At 55.6% G+C, this 14,647-nt stretch overlaps 2 protein-coding genes across 2 annotated transcripts; one reads left to right on the top strand and one right to left on the bottom strand.

Moving 5' to 3' along the window:
• Positions 1-788: 788 nt before the first annotated feature.
• Positions 789-2,987, top strand: INS49_001480 (uncharacterized protein; the record flags this gene model as incomplete). Its single annotated transcript, XM_043162307.1, has 5 exons — positions 789-1,216; positions 1,274-1,467; positions 1,523-1,963; positions 2,020-2,511; positions 2,563-2,987. The coding sequence occupies 5 exons, from the start codon at positions 789-791 to the stop codon at positions 2,985-2,987; spliced, it is 1,980 nt and encodes a 659-aa protein (XP_043030813.1).
• Positions 2,988-8,025: 5,038 nt separating this feature from the next.
• On the bottom strand, positions 8,026-9,596 carry INS49_001479 (uncharacterized protein; the record flags this gene model as incomplete). Its single annotated transcript, XM_043162306.1, has 4 exons — positions 8,026-8,249; positions 8,351-9,163; positions 9,230-9,266; positions 9,495-9,596. The coding sequence occupies 4 exons, from the start codon at positions 9,594-9,596 to the stop codon at positions 8,026-8,028; spliced, it is 1,176 nt and encodes a 391-aa protein (XP_043030812.1).
• Positions 9,597-14,647: the final 5,051 nt, after the last annotated feature.

Raw genomic sequence — 14,647 nt, 5'->3', positions numbered from 1 at the left:
TGGGTCTCGCCATCCTTTCTCATCCACTTCTTGCCTGCCTAGGCAATACCGCCCGAGACTGAACACTGCCTTGTGTCTTTCGTCTCGTCAAACATTGCCTGCAGGTAGGTTGTCCTTTTTCCAACCACGCCTTTGACTTCATCTTCCCCTGCCCTTCAACTTGTCAACTCCTTTCTCAGCAAATATCATCACGGGTCTTGACCGTCCTTCCACTTGTCCTCACGCCTGTTTCTTTCCGAGCACTCCACAAGGCTTTTCTCCTGCTTCCTTGCTCTTTAACGTTTTCCCCACCCGAGTTCCATCGCACTTACCCTCCCGCGTCATGAGCTTGTCTTCCTTCATCTTGTCCGTCAAGGTACCGTGTCCATGAGAACAACCTTGGGAAACCTGCCTCCTCACTGCCTCTCAGCATAGCCCTCTATCAGAGCCCGTCTTTGCCACCCAAATCCACCAGCACCCTACTAACGGCCTCTGCAGCTCCTTGATCTGACTGATTTTCCAGCTGTGCGCCTGCAACTGCACTTGGAGCGATTGTCCTTTCTGGTAAGTTAGTATCCCCCTTCCGCCTGCTTATCTTAACACATGACCTCTTGCCCTCATCCTCTGTCAAGCTTTCTTGGAGGCTGTTTTTGCGCTTGCTTTGCCCTTCCTTTTTGAGTTTGATTCCTTCAGCCTCGTCTTCCTGTTTCATGCAAGGCCACAATTCTGCCCCATCTCTGACCTCTCATCCTGTGTTCTCTGTGCGCTCATACTTCCTCTCAGCCCGGATAGTTCAATCTTCTTCGCCCATGATGTCTTCTGGTTGGGGACCCAAAGATGCCTCCGGCTCCGGCTGGGGCTCTGCTCAGCAGCCCAACGACAACTCCTTCGGCACCGCTGCCATGTCTGCCGCCCTGCCTGACACCAACGGCCACGGCCACACTGAGGCTGCCAGTGGCTCCGCCAACAATCCCATAGATGGTAAGTCCGCCCAGGCTGCCCCCGGCGGCGGCGGCCCTGCTGCTGAGGGTGCTGGCGCCGATGGATGGGTTCCATCCATGAAGTATGATTACGACCAATTCGCCGATGCTCGTGGCGGCGACTTCGATGGAAACAAGCGAGTCTACCACTGGGATGGCGAGGAGGGTGACCTCGGCCCAGAGTTCCCGGAGCTCGAGGAGGAGCTCTTCGGTCCCGCTGACAAGCGGGAGCTCCCCTCAGGCATCGACTTCTCCAGGTAAGTTGTGCGCCCTTTGCCTCCCTGATATGGAATGTCCAGCTAACAGCCCTCTAGCATGGCCCAGGTCGACCTCGAGCAAGAGGGTCCTGTTCAGATCCATCCAATCATGCGCTTCAGCGAGGCTGGTCTGCATCCGGCTATGATAAAGAACATCGAGTTATCTGGGTACCGAGCTCCCACCCCGATCCAAAAGTACTGTCTTCCCGCCATCACTCGTGGCCACGATGTCATCGGCATCGCTCAGACTGGTAAGATCCTCTCTCATCGGCGCGCACTGTACCCAAGGGCTGACACAACTACAAGGTTCTGGCAAGACTGCAGCCTATCTCGTTCCCATTTTGAACAAGCTCATGGGAAAAGCGAAGAAGCTTGCTGCGCCGCGTCCGAACCCGGCTACATTCCGACCTGGCATCGACCAACCCGCTCGCGCCGAGCCTCTCGTTTGCGTCGTGGTGCCTACCCGCGAGCTTGCCATCCAGATCTTCATGGAGGCGCGCAAGTTTTGCTACCGCAGCATGCTGCGTCCCTGCGTCATCTACGGTGGTGGTCCTATTCGTGACCAGATCGATCAGCTAAGCAAGGGTTGCGACATCCTCATTGCCTCGCCCGGTCGTCTCCTGGACTTCATGGATCGCCCGCAGAACTTGACTCTTCGCCGCTTGAAGTTCATGGTCATTGACGAAGCTGATGAGATGCTTCACGATGACTGGAAGGAAGATTTCGACAAGATTCTCGGTGGTGGAGGTGAGTCTTCCGCATAGCGTTGGTTCTGATTCTTTCTTGGCTGACATGCTACACAGAGCAGGAAGAGGGCAATATTCAGTACCTGCTTTTCTCGGCGACATTCCCCAAGCGTGTCCGCGAGCTCGCCATGACTCACCTGGCCACTGAGCACGTTCGTTTCCGTGTTGGTCGTGCGGGCCGAGCCAACGAGAACATCGTGCAGACGATTGTGCAGACTGATCCTTCCATGAAGCGTCAGGCCATGTACGATCTGCTGCACTCAATGCCTCCAGCGCGCACATTGATTTTCGTCAACAACAAGCGCTCCGCGGACGAGCTGGATGACTTTCTCTTCAACCGTGGTTTGCCTTGCACTTCCATCCACGCCGACCGAACCCAGCTTGAGCGTGAGGATGCGATGCGTGCGTTCCGCAAGGGTACCATGCCCATCATGATTGCTACTGGTGTCTCCGCCCGTGGCATTGATGTTCGCAACGTTTGCCATGTCATCAACTTTGATCTTCCCAGCCAGGACCATGGTGGCATCGAGGAGTACACCCACCGCATTGGTAAGTCTCGTGATACAAGTGATTTTGTCCTTCGTAACTGACTATTTCTAGGTCGTACTGGTCGCATTGGCAACCGCGGCTTGGCAACATCTTTTTACACGGAGCGCGACGAGCCGCTGGCCGCGGTTCTGGTTCGTACTCTCCTCGAGACCAAGCAGAATGTCCCCGAGTTCCTGCAGCAATACATGCCCGAGGGCGAGGAGCTCAAGAATCTCCAGTTCCCTTCGGAGCAAGATGATGATATGGGAGGCGCGGATGCCGGAGCCTGGGGCGAGGGTGCCGGCGACGATGCCGGCGACGCTTGGGGTGGTGGTGGTGGTGACACTTCTGGTGCTGCTGCCGGTACCGGCACTGGAAATGCGTGGGGCGGCGGCTTTGATGGCGGCGACGCCTGGGGTAGTGGTGAGAAGACTTCTGCTGCTGCTTCTGGTGGCTGGGAGACTGGTGGTGCCTCCACTGGTGGTGGTGGCTGGTAAGGAAGTTGGCCTTTCTTCTGTCCCCTGGTTCCTGGCAGTATGGCAGCGTTCTTTGAATGATGCCCCGAGTTTGATGGAAGAGACTTTTTTATGAGGGAAGCTCTTCTTGTCTTCTGGTTTCGGTCCTGCATTTCGCGGCAAGGTTGTTGAGCACATTGGTGGTAGAAACTTTGCGAAGATCCTAATGGCCAGTCTGGTCGGCAGTCTGATTCGGGCATGCAGCATGTCTCCTGTCATGTGCCGTCAGATCTGTTTACATCTTCAAGTAGACTAGCATCTTTGATAGTTGATCAACAGCCTGGATTCATTTGCTTTGACTGTCACTCAGTGAATTGTGATGATCAGATTTTCCTGTATCCCTGTCTCCGCAGCTTCAGAAACCCAAGACACTCACGTAGCACCGTTTGTTAAGTCTCATAGAAGGGGGATCGGGCACTTCCACTTTGGTTCCGGCGACGCTCATTATACTGCCCTCGTGATGAGCAGAGTAAAAGCCGCCGCGTGAAGGTCTCACTTCTGAGCACCAATACTGCCATGACAGACGCTGAACCAATGCATAGGCCTTAGGGGCTCAACTGTGCTATGCGGGTATTTGAAGTCTACAAATCAGTCACTGATGTCGTGATCAACTCCCTCAAGACGTGATTCCCGCTCATCTCCTTGAACTTGAGCTGAAACCCCTGAACGCTCTGTACTGTAGTACATGCATAACTGCCAACAGCATTCATTCAGTGCTCGAGGACGACCTCGTGTGCGCTAAGCCTTGCCTGTGCCCTCGCCAGAACGCATTGATGTGGATCTCGCGTTCGGGTAAGGGACGGCATTTCTTGGTCGGACCGGCCTTCAGCCTCGTGGAGAAGACGCAAAAGGACACGAAAGAATCTTCTCTCCTCGAGAGGCACCAGGGAGGTGGTTTCTTTGGTTCAAATAGAAGCCCTGATGCGTATGCACATATTAGCGGCGTGTTTCATGCCCACAATGCCGCTCCCTCCCTCTAAGATGTCTGCCCTCGCTCTCCACAACAGACAGCTTGTATCCCTACCAGGAACTCCGGCAACTGTTGCCGACATTGGCACGCAACTACGGGTCTCAGCCTCGTCTGATCCTGCTCCCGTGCAGATATTCGCCATAGAATAAGCAAGGCTATGGATGGGACAGGACTGGTCCCGTCCCATCTCGAGCAGACACCACATGGGCCAAGTGAAGATGTAGAGCCACAAGACGGTCTCTCGTGCAGAAAATTACGCAGGACGAGCTAAAGGGCTGGCTCGCACATACGAGATGCGCCTCTTCGACTGGATGCTCATTCAGCACAGTCATAGGGGATTGCTTTTCTCCCCTATTCTTTTCCCCCGGCTCGCCTCAGCTGGTGTCGGCACGGGGCAACGACAAGTGCTCTCGTGGACTGGAGACCACGGCAACTCGAGCTGAGATACTGCCAAAGGAGGCACACACGGCTAGCAATCTGAGCGGCAACAGCAACAACGGAACTGACGACGGTACGCAAGCTGCTGTCAATGTGTGAGGCCACCGGGAAGCGCTGAGGCAGGATGGGTGGGCACACCCGGAGGAATTACAACTTTCTGTGCCACCAGAACTTCCTTGTCTAGAACTCCATTTGATGCTACCCCACGCCCGTCCTCAGGGTGAGGTCTGTCCTAGAATCAATTTCTACCTTACGTGTCTCTTCAAGTCACAGGCCTTTCCAGCAAACTCGCTTCGAAAGCGAGTGGTTTTCTCAAAGTGAGTCACCCGGAAGGAAGACGCGAAGCATATTGGGACTGTTATGTGGGTGAACTGCCGTCACAGAACAGTATGGAGAGAATTCGGTCACTGAAATAAAGTGACACGTTCCAAAGGTAGCCTGTCTCCTCACACCACAACGTGCATCCCTTGGCCCATGAGCTGGCAGCATGTCTTGTGAACATGACAGCCAGACTGCGACGCAGAGGTTGGAACCATCAGGCAAAAGTCCCTCCTTACACGTTCCCGTCCTACGTCGGCCTTCCGGAAGCGTGACGTCGTGCGCATGGTCCGAAAAGGACTGGATTCCACAACCAACGACCGGGACGAAAGAAGAGACACACAGACCATCACATCATGGCAAGGGAGTGAGACAGATGTTTCGAGGAGCTTTGCTTACTTTCATCTATCTTCTGCATTCGGCTCGCCGACACCAGGTTTTAGAGCACTCGCCGGAGCCAAAAACGGTCAAGTCTTGTGACCTTTTGACTCCAGCCAAGCCATTTCGGCCAGTAGCCTGAAGTGATCTGATCGAGCATCACACACACACATAAGCTATTGCGTCCCCTCCCAGGATCGCGATCTGTGATGTGACCCTTGCCAAATCTTGCAGTCTTGCCGTCTAACGCGCGCGGGAAGGAGGGGGAAGGGCCAGCATCAAACGCACGTACCAGGCTCCCCTCCGGCCCATCCGGCCCAACCGGCCTGGGCCAAGATGATACTCCACAGGGGACGGCTGCGGTTGACAGGAAATTGTAGTGCTTATGTGGAGGCGAGCATTCGTGCCTGATAATTAATGCCCTCAGCTGCACATGAATGACTTCTTATCCGCGTCGTGAGGGACGACAAGAGGGCCAAGCCTGGTAGAATGCAGCGGCAACACTTGTTGCCTATCTAGTGCTTGTCCAGTCGCTCTGACGCACGCCGTTGTTCGCGAATACGACAGGACGCAGGTTTTGAACTGATTCCTCCTGTCCGAGATATTCACGATGGATGGCCGGAGGATTGCGGTCATGGTTTGGATCCACGCTCTGCCTGCTCACCCATGCATCAGCTGACAAACCAGGGGCAAAGCGGAGGCCCGGCGGTACTCCGATGAAGACGACGTTTAACAGTTCTGGGGGAACTCTCACCGATACAACGGAATGTATATAGATCTACAACAGGATTCAGATGGCCCTGGCATCTAAGCAACAAAGAGCCTTCCGTCTGGAGATCAGCTTCACGGTGGTGTTTGGGGGCACGTACCTCTGAAGAGAACACTTTGAGGAGGAATTACCATGTGACAAACGGGATATGAGAATTGACCAAATGGAAGGTCCCTCATGTTGAGACAGCCGTACTTGGTGGTGGGTGTGTTGGACTTGGAAACTCTTGCCGCTACCAACGAACCAGCCCGGCTTGAAGCACCATCGTGAGCAGCCCCTAACAGCCCCGGCACGGAGGTTCACGGCCAACAGGATGCCACCAAGAGGTTCAGTTCCACAGTGACATGAGGCCGGGTCAGGTCAGATGCGTGTTCCAGATAGCGCACAAGAGCCTGGCCCCGAGCCTTGGGTTGGTTGCTTTGATGAGTGGTGGGCGCTCCGACTTGTCCTATCACGGAGGCCATGGTTAGTTTTTCTCGGGATGACTCACTCGGGACAACCAGTGCGGCGGGACTGGGAGGGAGTATAGGTCCGCCTGACCGGACAGACCAAGGATTTGAGCCGGGTTCGGCAAAAGGTCTGCCCAGTTGAATGGTTGGGTAGGAACTCATTGTTCTAGCCTGTGGGTGTGGGGCTGTAGGACCTGTTCTGCCGGATTACCATGATACCAAGCAGTTGCGTGCGAAACTTGTGATGGTGGCATTGCGTGAACGTGTAGGCGGTCCTCGTTTAGCACAGGCCCCGTTCAGCTTGTTCGACCCGGTTTCGCGGGTAGTGGTAGCATTGGGGATTTCATGGAACCTCAAGAAGTCTGTTCTTGTGTATCACGGACACTCGAAGTCGTCGACCTCAAATCTAAAGGTTTTGTTTTTGCCTAAATCTTGAATTGTTCTGCTCTGCTGCTGGGTAGCGAACGGCGAAAGCTTCGAGAGCTCTTTTGCTGCTGTTGCTGCCGAGGAAGGATTACCGTCCGCTCTGGAGATGGCCTCATGTTGAAGGAAATCGCCGAGTGCTGGACCGGCCCTCGTCTTGTCCAGTGCAGGTTTCGTCGTGCGTGTCGTGTCGGCAGAGAAACTCGAGATGTCCGGCGGATCGTCAGCGGAGCTAGCTGCCTGCTATGCTTTCGCAGCTCTGGCGCCTACCCGCACTTTCTTCCCATCCAGTTGTCTCTCGTTTGTCTGCCGTGAGGTATGCCTCGACGAAGCGTCGAGCAAGCATACCCCATCCGAACGCCTCGCACACGACGCTGCTCTTCCCTTCATAAGCCATCGACTCCACCAGATGGATGTTCGAACAGGAAAAGCAAACTTATTTCACACTTCATCGTACACAGTTCAACCACCCATTTCCATCCCATGCAGAACCCTATTTGAGCCCAAATTGACACCTTCCCAATGCATGCAAAACGCAACGACGCGCTTTTCAGCCCCGAGCTCTTGGCTGCCCATCCAAACGGTCTATCGATCTGGACGCTGCCAAAGAGCAGTGGTATCAAGTCCTCCATCCAGCCTCCCAACACAAGACATTCGATGTTCCAGATTATTTTTTTAAAAAAGCGAAAAAGGGAAAAAATATAAGTGATAGTGATTGTAGTAATGGCAATGGACTAGCCGGGGTGTGCAACCACGCGGCAAGCCATCATTTAATTCAAAATACCCGCCCACATCCCGGGACCTCCTAGACCTCCCATCGCAGGGTGCATAGACGAAATGCTGTACTGCGCAGCTTCAGCTGAGCAACAAATTCGCTTTCGGCCATCGTGCGACGAGGTTGGGAGCGGCACCTGATAGCTGTCGTCGGAGCCTACAGAGGTGTACTGTTCGCGCAACATCCCACGGACATTCTCCTGAAGACCGTGGTCGACTGAAACTGGTCGGCTTCGCTTGGAACCGATCTTGGGTGCAGAAGTCGCCATCTGCGGTGTAGCATGCGAACGCCGCCAGTTATCGTGCAGCTCCTGGAGTGCCCGAGCCGCATCGTTGGTGGCATCGTCAACCTCGCTTTCTCTCTTTGATGCAAGTGTCTCAAATGACATGCCTCTCAAGTCATTGCTCACCGGTCCGGTGTATAACTCGGGGGAGGAAGTCATGTTCTCTTCATAATCTTCAGGGACCGACGCGATAGTGGGCCTAGACGCATACCTCTCACTACACAGCTTCGCAGAACGGCAGCGCGCCAGCACATCCAACTTGGTGTGCGGCGCGCTGGTAAGCGATGACGCCGATGAAATTGAGGAGGAACGAGACGTTCGGGACGTGTCCGAAATCATTGACTCGGGTGAAGATGGTGTTGAGACTGAGTTTGCAAGAGAAGACCGACGGGTTGCCGTGTAGTAGTTCTGTGGTGAAGACGTAGTTGGCCACCTTTCCATCTGCGCATTGCCAGCTGCGCCCATTGCCAGGCTCATTGAAGAGCTCCTGCCAAAACAGTGCGACAAGCTTGCCAGTCCGGGGGAGGGCTCGCGGGCAGCACTGGGCTGCGGGGTGAGACGTGGAGTAGGAAGTAGCCCAAAGGTTGGCGGTAGCCGCACAACGGTATGAGCTGGTGATGGCGCGGGTTCCATGGTGTTGGGGGTGGTGTAAGCTCTCGGGGTTGGCGTGGCACAGTCATATCGCCCCGGTTTGTCCTGGGCTGCAGCCAGGACTGATCGCGGCGATAGTGACCTCGGGCTCATGGAAGGCGCAGGAGTGAATCCGCCCATTGACACGATGTCTTCCAAATTGTCCAAATCGGCGTTCAACTGGAGTATGATCCTCTTGAAGTCCTCGCATTGATGCTCGAACTCCACGAGGGCAACGCCAGATCCGGGCGATGGCGGCTGGGACGGCGTAAACTTCATGACGCAGTCAGTCCAGCGGTTGTACACCTCCTCGGTGACGTGCAAATTCCAGTTGACCGCGAGAAGGAACGCCATCTCGTTCTGGTTGATCTCGTGGGTAGCGAGACCGGAGATCTTACTCCAGGCGCGAGCCGAGTAGTTCCTGTCCTGCAAGTATTTCGAAGCCAGGATCAGAGCCGCGAGAAACATTCGGCGGCCACACTGAAGAGCGCGACTGGCATGGCAGTCATCTGTCTGCTCCATGGTGAAGTCGCGATCTGGGAGGTGGTCCTTGATCAAAACTAAATAGTAAAGTGCGACCTGCAAAGTCGAGTAGCTTGTCCGAGAACGGCGCAGGGTCTCTTGAATAAAGGTCCGCAGAGGCAAGACGCTCGAGTTGCTAGCCTCTTCGCGGCATACCACAGAAGACGTTGGCCAGATGGCCTCGACGATCTGAGTGGAAGAATCTAAAGCGAAAGGGTCTGTTAAAACTCGGGCCGGTGAAGTGCGCATTGGTACTCGTCACGACTTACCGACAAGATTGTCGACGAAGTTGTGCTTCCGCTCGACCTGTCTGACCAACGGGGGTGGGCAGCCGGTTCGGGATGTCGCACTACTGGAAGTCCGCCGGGGGTTTTGGCGCAGACCCTGGGGTAGAATGCTGCTCGACCTCAGGGAGGCGCAAGAGCTCTGCTGGGAGAGAGACGGACGGGATTGAGGGAGGTAGTCGGAGTAGTCGGTGAGGGAGGAAGTTGTGGAGTAATCGGCGGAGAGTTGAGACGATGCATCAGAACATACCGAGACCGAGGAGGCCGTTGCGGAGGAGGCTAGTGAAGAAGTATATAACACATTTCGGTAGGCTGTGACGAAGACCGGCGAGTCGACGTCTGCGGGCTTCATCTTGATTCGAGGTTGCGCAGAGGAAGAGGGAGGAACGTCGTCGAGCTATTTCGAGCGCGAATAGAGCCTCTATGTTTTCCAGTCGCAATATCTAACCAAGAAAGGGCCTTATGCGGAAGCCATCGTGTGCCACATGAAATATTACTAGTCGGGATTGGTGTTATGGGATTGGTGGAGTCGTGAGTGTCGCGAGGCTGTGTTCCAAAGGGATTCCGTTGGATGTCGAGTCCCACTAGACGAGAGAGTATGGAGAGGTCCGCAAGGTGTCGGTATTTCTGATGCAGTCGCCGTTTGCTGGCGATGTCATGCCGTCGAAAAAAGAGGAAGAGAATGGTTTTAAATGGATGTCATCAGACGCCGCTGTTATTGAATCGTGAGTAACTGCTTGTTGTCCGGGAGGCAAAGGCACAAAGGGAGGGTGAAAGCGAGGACCGGAGCCTAGCAAGCCCGGCGAGAAGGAAGACTCAGCTCTAGGCAGTGGCAGGCCAGGCTGAGGGCAGGTGACAAGACGGGATGAGTATGACGGTGGATTATAGGATGGGGTATTGTATGAGTGAGGATGGTGAGGATGGTCTCTTGCCAGGCAGTGTGTTGGTCACTCCGGCATTTAATGAGGTTTAGGTATCCATGGCCACGGCGATGGGTGGTGGCAGGTTGAAGTCCCGTTTTACGTGTCTCTCGATGACTCTTCCGGACGTGTGATAGGAGGGAGAGTGGCGAAGACAGCGTGGGTGGATATGCAACCGGCCTTTGCCGCCCATGAGGAGAGAGGCTGGCTTGGGCCTTGGTAGGCTGGGTAGGCAGGGTAGGCAGGGGGGTGAGTGTGGGCTGTCCGAGGGATGGGCTGGGCTGGGCTGGGCTGGGCTTGCGGCCTGTACTGCGGGAGGGGGGACCAACGGGAGGACGGAGGCACCTACCTGGCTAGAATGAACGGTAGTGTGACGGGCTGGGGGGCGAAGGCGGTAGCCTGAGAATGGGTCTTTGGGGGTCTTGGGCCTAGCTTGGGCTGCTGGGCTTGTGTGGCGAGTGCGCAGCGCGTGCGTACGGGCTCGGGCTGTGACTGACTCCAAAGGGGAGTCCGAAACAGGAGATCCTGGTGATCCTGGCCCGACTCTCAAGACTGACTAACACCGGCCAGCACCCAAAAAAAGAAGTCGTCGTTGGTTCGGTTTCCAAGCCCCGGCAGGGACAAAAAGAAAAAGGAAGGGAGGCGGCGAGGGGTGAGTCGATCACACGGGCGAAAAAGGTATTAATGTCGGTGGATGGCCTGACTTGTTCCCTTGTCCTCGCAGGAGCAAATGAATGCCGCACAAGGAGACGGAGAGGACAGCCCAAACGAACCGCGGGTGGGATTGGGGACAAAACAGAGAGTATGGGTATAATGAGGAGAACCGATTGAGAGGAGATTCTGGTCAGGGAACAACGAGGCGAACAGCAGAGCAGAGCAGAGCAGTGCGCAAAAGATCAGACCGGAACCACGAGATGCTGAGGAGAGAAGAGTTGTCGACCTGTCAACCAGATGCTCAAGCAGACTACGAGGAGTCGCTTTGCATCTCTCAAACGGTGGAATCGAGCATCTTGACTGCTCTATGGGGGGGAAGGAAGGGAAAGGGGAGCGCAGGATGTGCTGTGACGCGGGCACTGAAGCAGTTTTGAAGATTGCCGTCCACACCTGGCAGTCTCCCATCCATGGACGGGGTACCTGCGGCGTGCGCCAGATCTGTAGTGCAGCGCAGGTACCTCCCGAGCATGGCAGGGCCGAAGGGGGTCCTCTCATTGCCCATCAGCAGGAGCGAATGGACGTGTTGGCGGCCCGTAATCAGACTAGCGTGCGCAATCAGCTGGCAGGCGATTGGCTGCAGCCAAAGGTGGGAGTGGAGTGGCCCACATCTTTCCCATCCTCTCGCACACAGTAGTTGCCAGCCCCCCCCTGCCACTTGACTTCTTACAGTGCTGTTACTGCAACTTCCTCGCATCTGCAGCAACCGACCAGCCCCGTTTCTGCCTAGCTCGGTCTCTGCAGGTGCAGGCGCATCTCATCTCATCGACGGCAAGGTTGACAAAGAGATGACTCTTACGGCTTTGCCCCCAGGACAGAAACCTACGCCCGGTGGCCTACAGTGAAAGTTCGTGTGTCTATCTGTCTGTCTGTGTGTCTGTTGTCTGTTGTCTGCATGTGTGTGTCTGGCCGGCATGCAAGAGGCCTTTTGAGCTGTTTCCAGCTCACTTTCACCCACACACGCGCGCCCGCACGCCACACGCGCACACACACAACACGCATGCGTGCATGTGCTTCATCATTTATTTCATCAAACCGCTCACGGACATCAGCTCATCTGCTTGTCTTGACGACGACGGCGAGCGGGCCACAAAAGCCCTGGGATCTAGACACGAGGATTGAGAGTGGTAATGCGAATGATAAGAAACGGATCGTGAAATTTCCAGGGTCGCAAGAGTCATCATCGGTGACGAGAATGAGATGAAGGGGAAGGGGGCCGTTGAGAGGGGACATGGATGCTGTCCCCAGAGAACCCGAGTTGTTCCCCCGAGGTCCTTGGCACCACTGGCACTCACCCGTTATCATTACTCACTCTGGCGGCAATGTCAGTGCCAGTGTTACGGTTACTATTAGCAGCATTTTTTTCACCAGCAACCCAGTCAGAGTCAGCGGTCAGTCGACCTGTAGGCATGTGGGACTGGACCTAAGTCAAGCTTACCACTGTCCCGCGAGCATACATTGACTTTTGATGATTGATGATTTGTATGTGTCATGTACACGAGCGACAGCAGACGCGCAATACGATGCTTCAATACGGGACTGGCGAAATTGCGATGACCTCACGCTGCTGCTTGCTGCCGTTCAAACATACACAACCAGCAGAAGATGCAAAACATGCCAAAACCATCTTTAGAAACTGCGTATGGCCTCGTCCACCTGGATTTGTGGGCGAGGTGCGGCGCGGGTGGCCGTTGTTTCTCATCGCCTCCAACATGATCGATCATTACCTACCTACCAAGGTAGACCACACAGTTCTGACATTACCAACACCATCATCATCACCACTCAGGGCCAGCCAAGGCCAGGCCCTAAGCCCCCTCTCGCCCTCGCCTCGCCCCTCGTCTAAGCCCAGCCGGGCCCTAATAATAAGTCTGGCTGCAGCCGCCGCGCCCGTGCTGCCGTGCTGCGGTGTCCGTTAGCATCCGAGGCTGCGTACGGGGCAGCCCGGCTAACATGGTACTCCCCCACTGCCCTTCCCTGCTGCCTCCATCGCAGATTCCCATCCATCGTCGTAAGCCACTTACCAACCAACCCCGTTCCCAAATTTGGCATCAACGATCCTGCAGTTTCATCAGAGACACAGCCTTGGCTCACGGTGGATGCAGTAGCTGTCGGAGGACGGGTCGCTGGATTGCTTCTCGCTCTCGCTGCCGTCGAGCCTTTACGCAATGATCCACAATGCCCGAATGCCAACTGCCAGGCTGTTTAGATTTGCTGTGTTTAAACGTCCAAACCGAGGCGACACGGTGCGACAATGTTACATGTCGTTGTCTCTCCCGTCCTACACTGGGGGACACACACACCTCTCAAGTGCCTGGCCAGCCACGGGCGACCACACCAGCTAGCTGCCTGCTGTCCAGGAATCCTGTGCATCAGCAGCATCAACCTGTCGATTCAGCGAGCAGGCTGATGGAACAGCAATCAGCAGTCTCTCACCAGCTCTGTCACATCACCACATGCATGGCTCAAGCCCCAGAGCTGCCTTCCCCATCATGACACACCCGAGGGCGATCGCGAACCTGCGATTCCGAAGTCTGCCCCACCTTGGCTTCAGAGAGCCAACGGTAGTGAGGTGACCTGCTGTTCAGTGTCCGGTCGCTCCGCAGCATCAGTTACACATATCCCTCCTGAGACGGCACCAGAATCAACGGCACTTTCGGTATTGGGTTACGTTTCCCGAGACTCTGGTCTCCCATGTCTCTCGACTCCCACCCTCGCCGGCTTTATTTTGTTCTTGGGATGGTGGAAATGCAACAACCACGCCACCTAGGAACAACCCAATCTCACTGTGATGCTGCCATCTCAGAGCATGCTCCTGTTCCTTCTCGCCTGCTGTCTCACCGATCACACAACACCTATGTCATGCTGGCGTTGGTCTTTTAAGCAGACATCAGGCAATCCGCTCTGCCTTGTGACCGATTAGAATTTGTCTGCGGCCATGTCTTGGAGCCAGGCAAATGTGGCACAGCCGGCCATCCATTCACCATCATCGGCTTCAGGCCTCCTACGGCGGGCGACTCGGCCACTTTCTGCATTTCTGTCTGTCCGTTGAAAGTTTGGCACCCCACAGAGAGACAACACCACTGATGGGTCCACTCGGATGCAGAAATGCAATGCTATCGGTCACCCCACACGGGGCCCTGTGCAAGCCCGCCTGTACTCAGCCTGCTGCTGGTCGTCACCGTGGGCTGAGACCGCTCGGGAGGAGAGGAGCGGAGCGGCCCCCAAGGCCCCTCCCCCACCGCCTTCGAGAATGTTCACGATGCTTCACCTGATCTATTCCATTCCCAGCTGACTTGCTCAGCATCCACATGGGCATCAACGTCACTGCTCCAAAAGTACTCGCAAGCCCTCAACCTGTTCCGGTAGGGGATCCCCGAGCGTGCCCCCGACTTACCGGTCTGCAGTGTCGAAACCTGGAGACGCCTCCCCTGTTACACGTGCCCCAATCAACACGGGCCCAGTCTTTCCCCGCTCCGCCATGGTTGCATACCTTCCTTGTGCGAGAGCGTGATGTCTGGGTGTGAGGGAGGCTTCGCTCACACACTCGCCCATGGTGCAGCTGTGGGCCCACACTCTGCCCTTCGTGTTAAGCAGATGGCAAGGGCGCTGAATCCAACTACTGACGCGGACCGAATGGGAACCAGTCTTCGCGTGCCAGCAGCATGAACTTATCAAGCAGGCAGTGTCATTCTGCGTCAAGCATTTTGCTGCCTCAACCATAGCACAGGACTTGGGTCAAATGTGATCGACAAGGCGGACAACTGGCCCC

This window comes from Diaporthe citri (genome assembly GCF_014595645.1).
Source record: "Diaporthe citri strain NFHF-8-4 chromosome Unknown scaffold_1, whole genome shotgun sequence".
Lineage (NCBI taxonomy): Eukaryota > Fungi > Ascomycota > Sordariomycetes > Diaporthales > Diaporthaceae > Diaporthe > Diaporthe citri.
The sequence above is the reverse complement of the archived record's forward strand: the minus strand, read 5'-3'. Positions and strand labels throughout refer to the sequence as shown.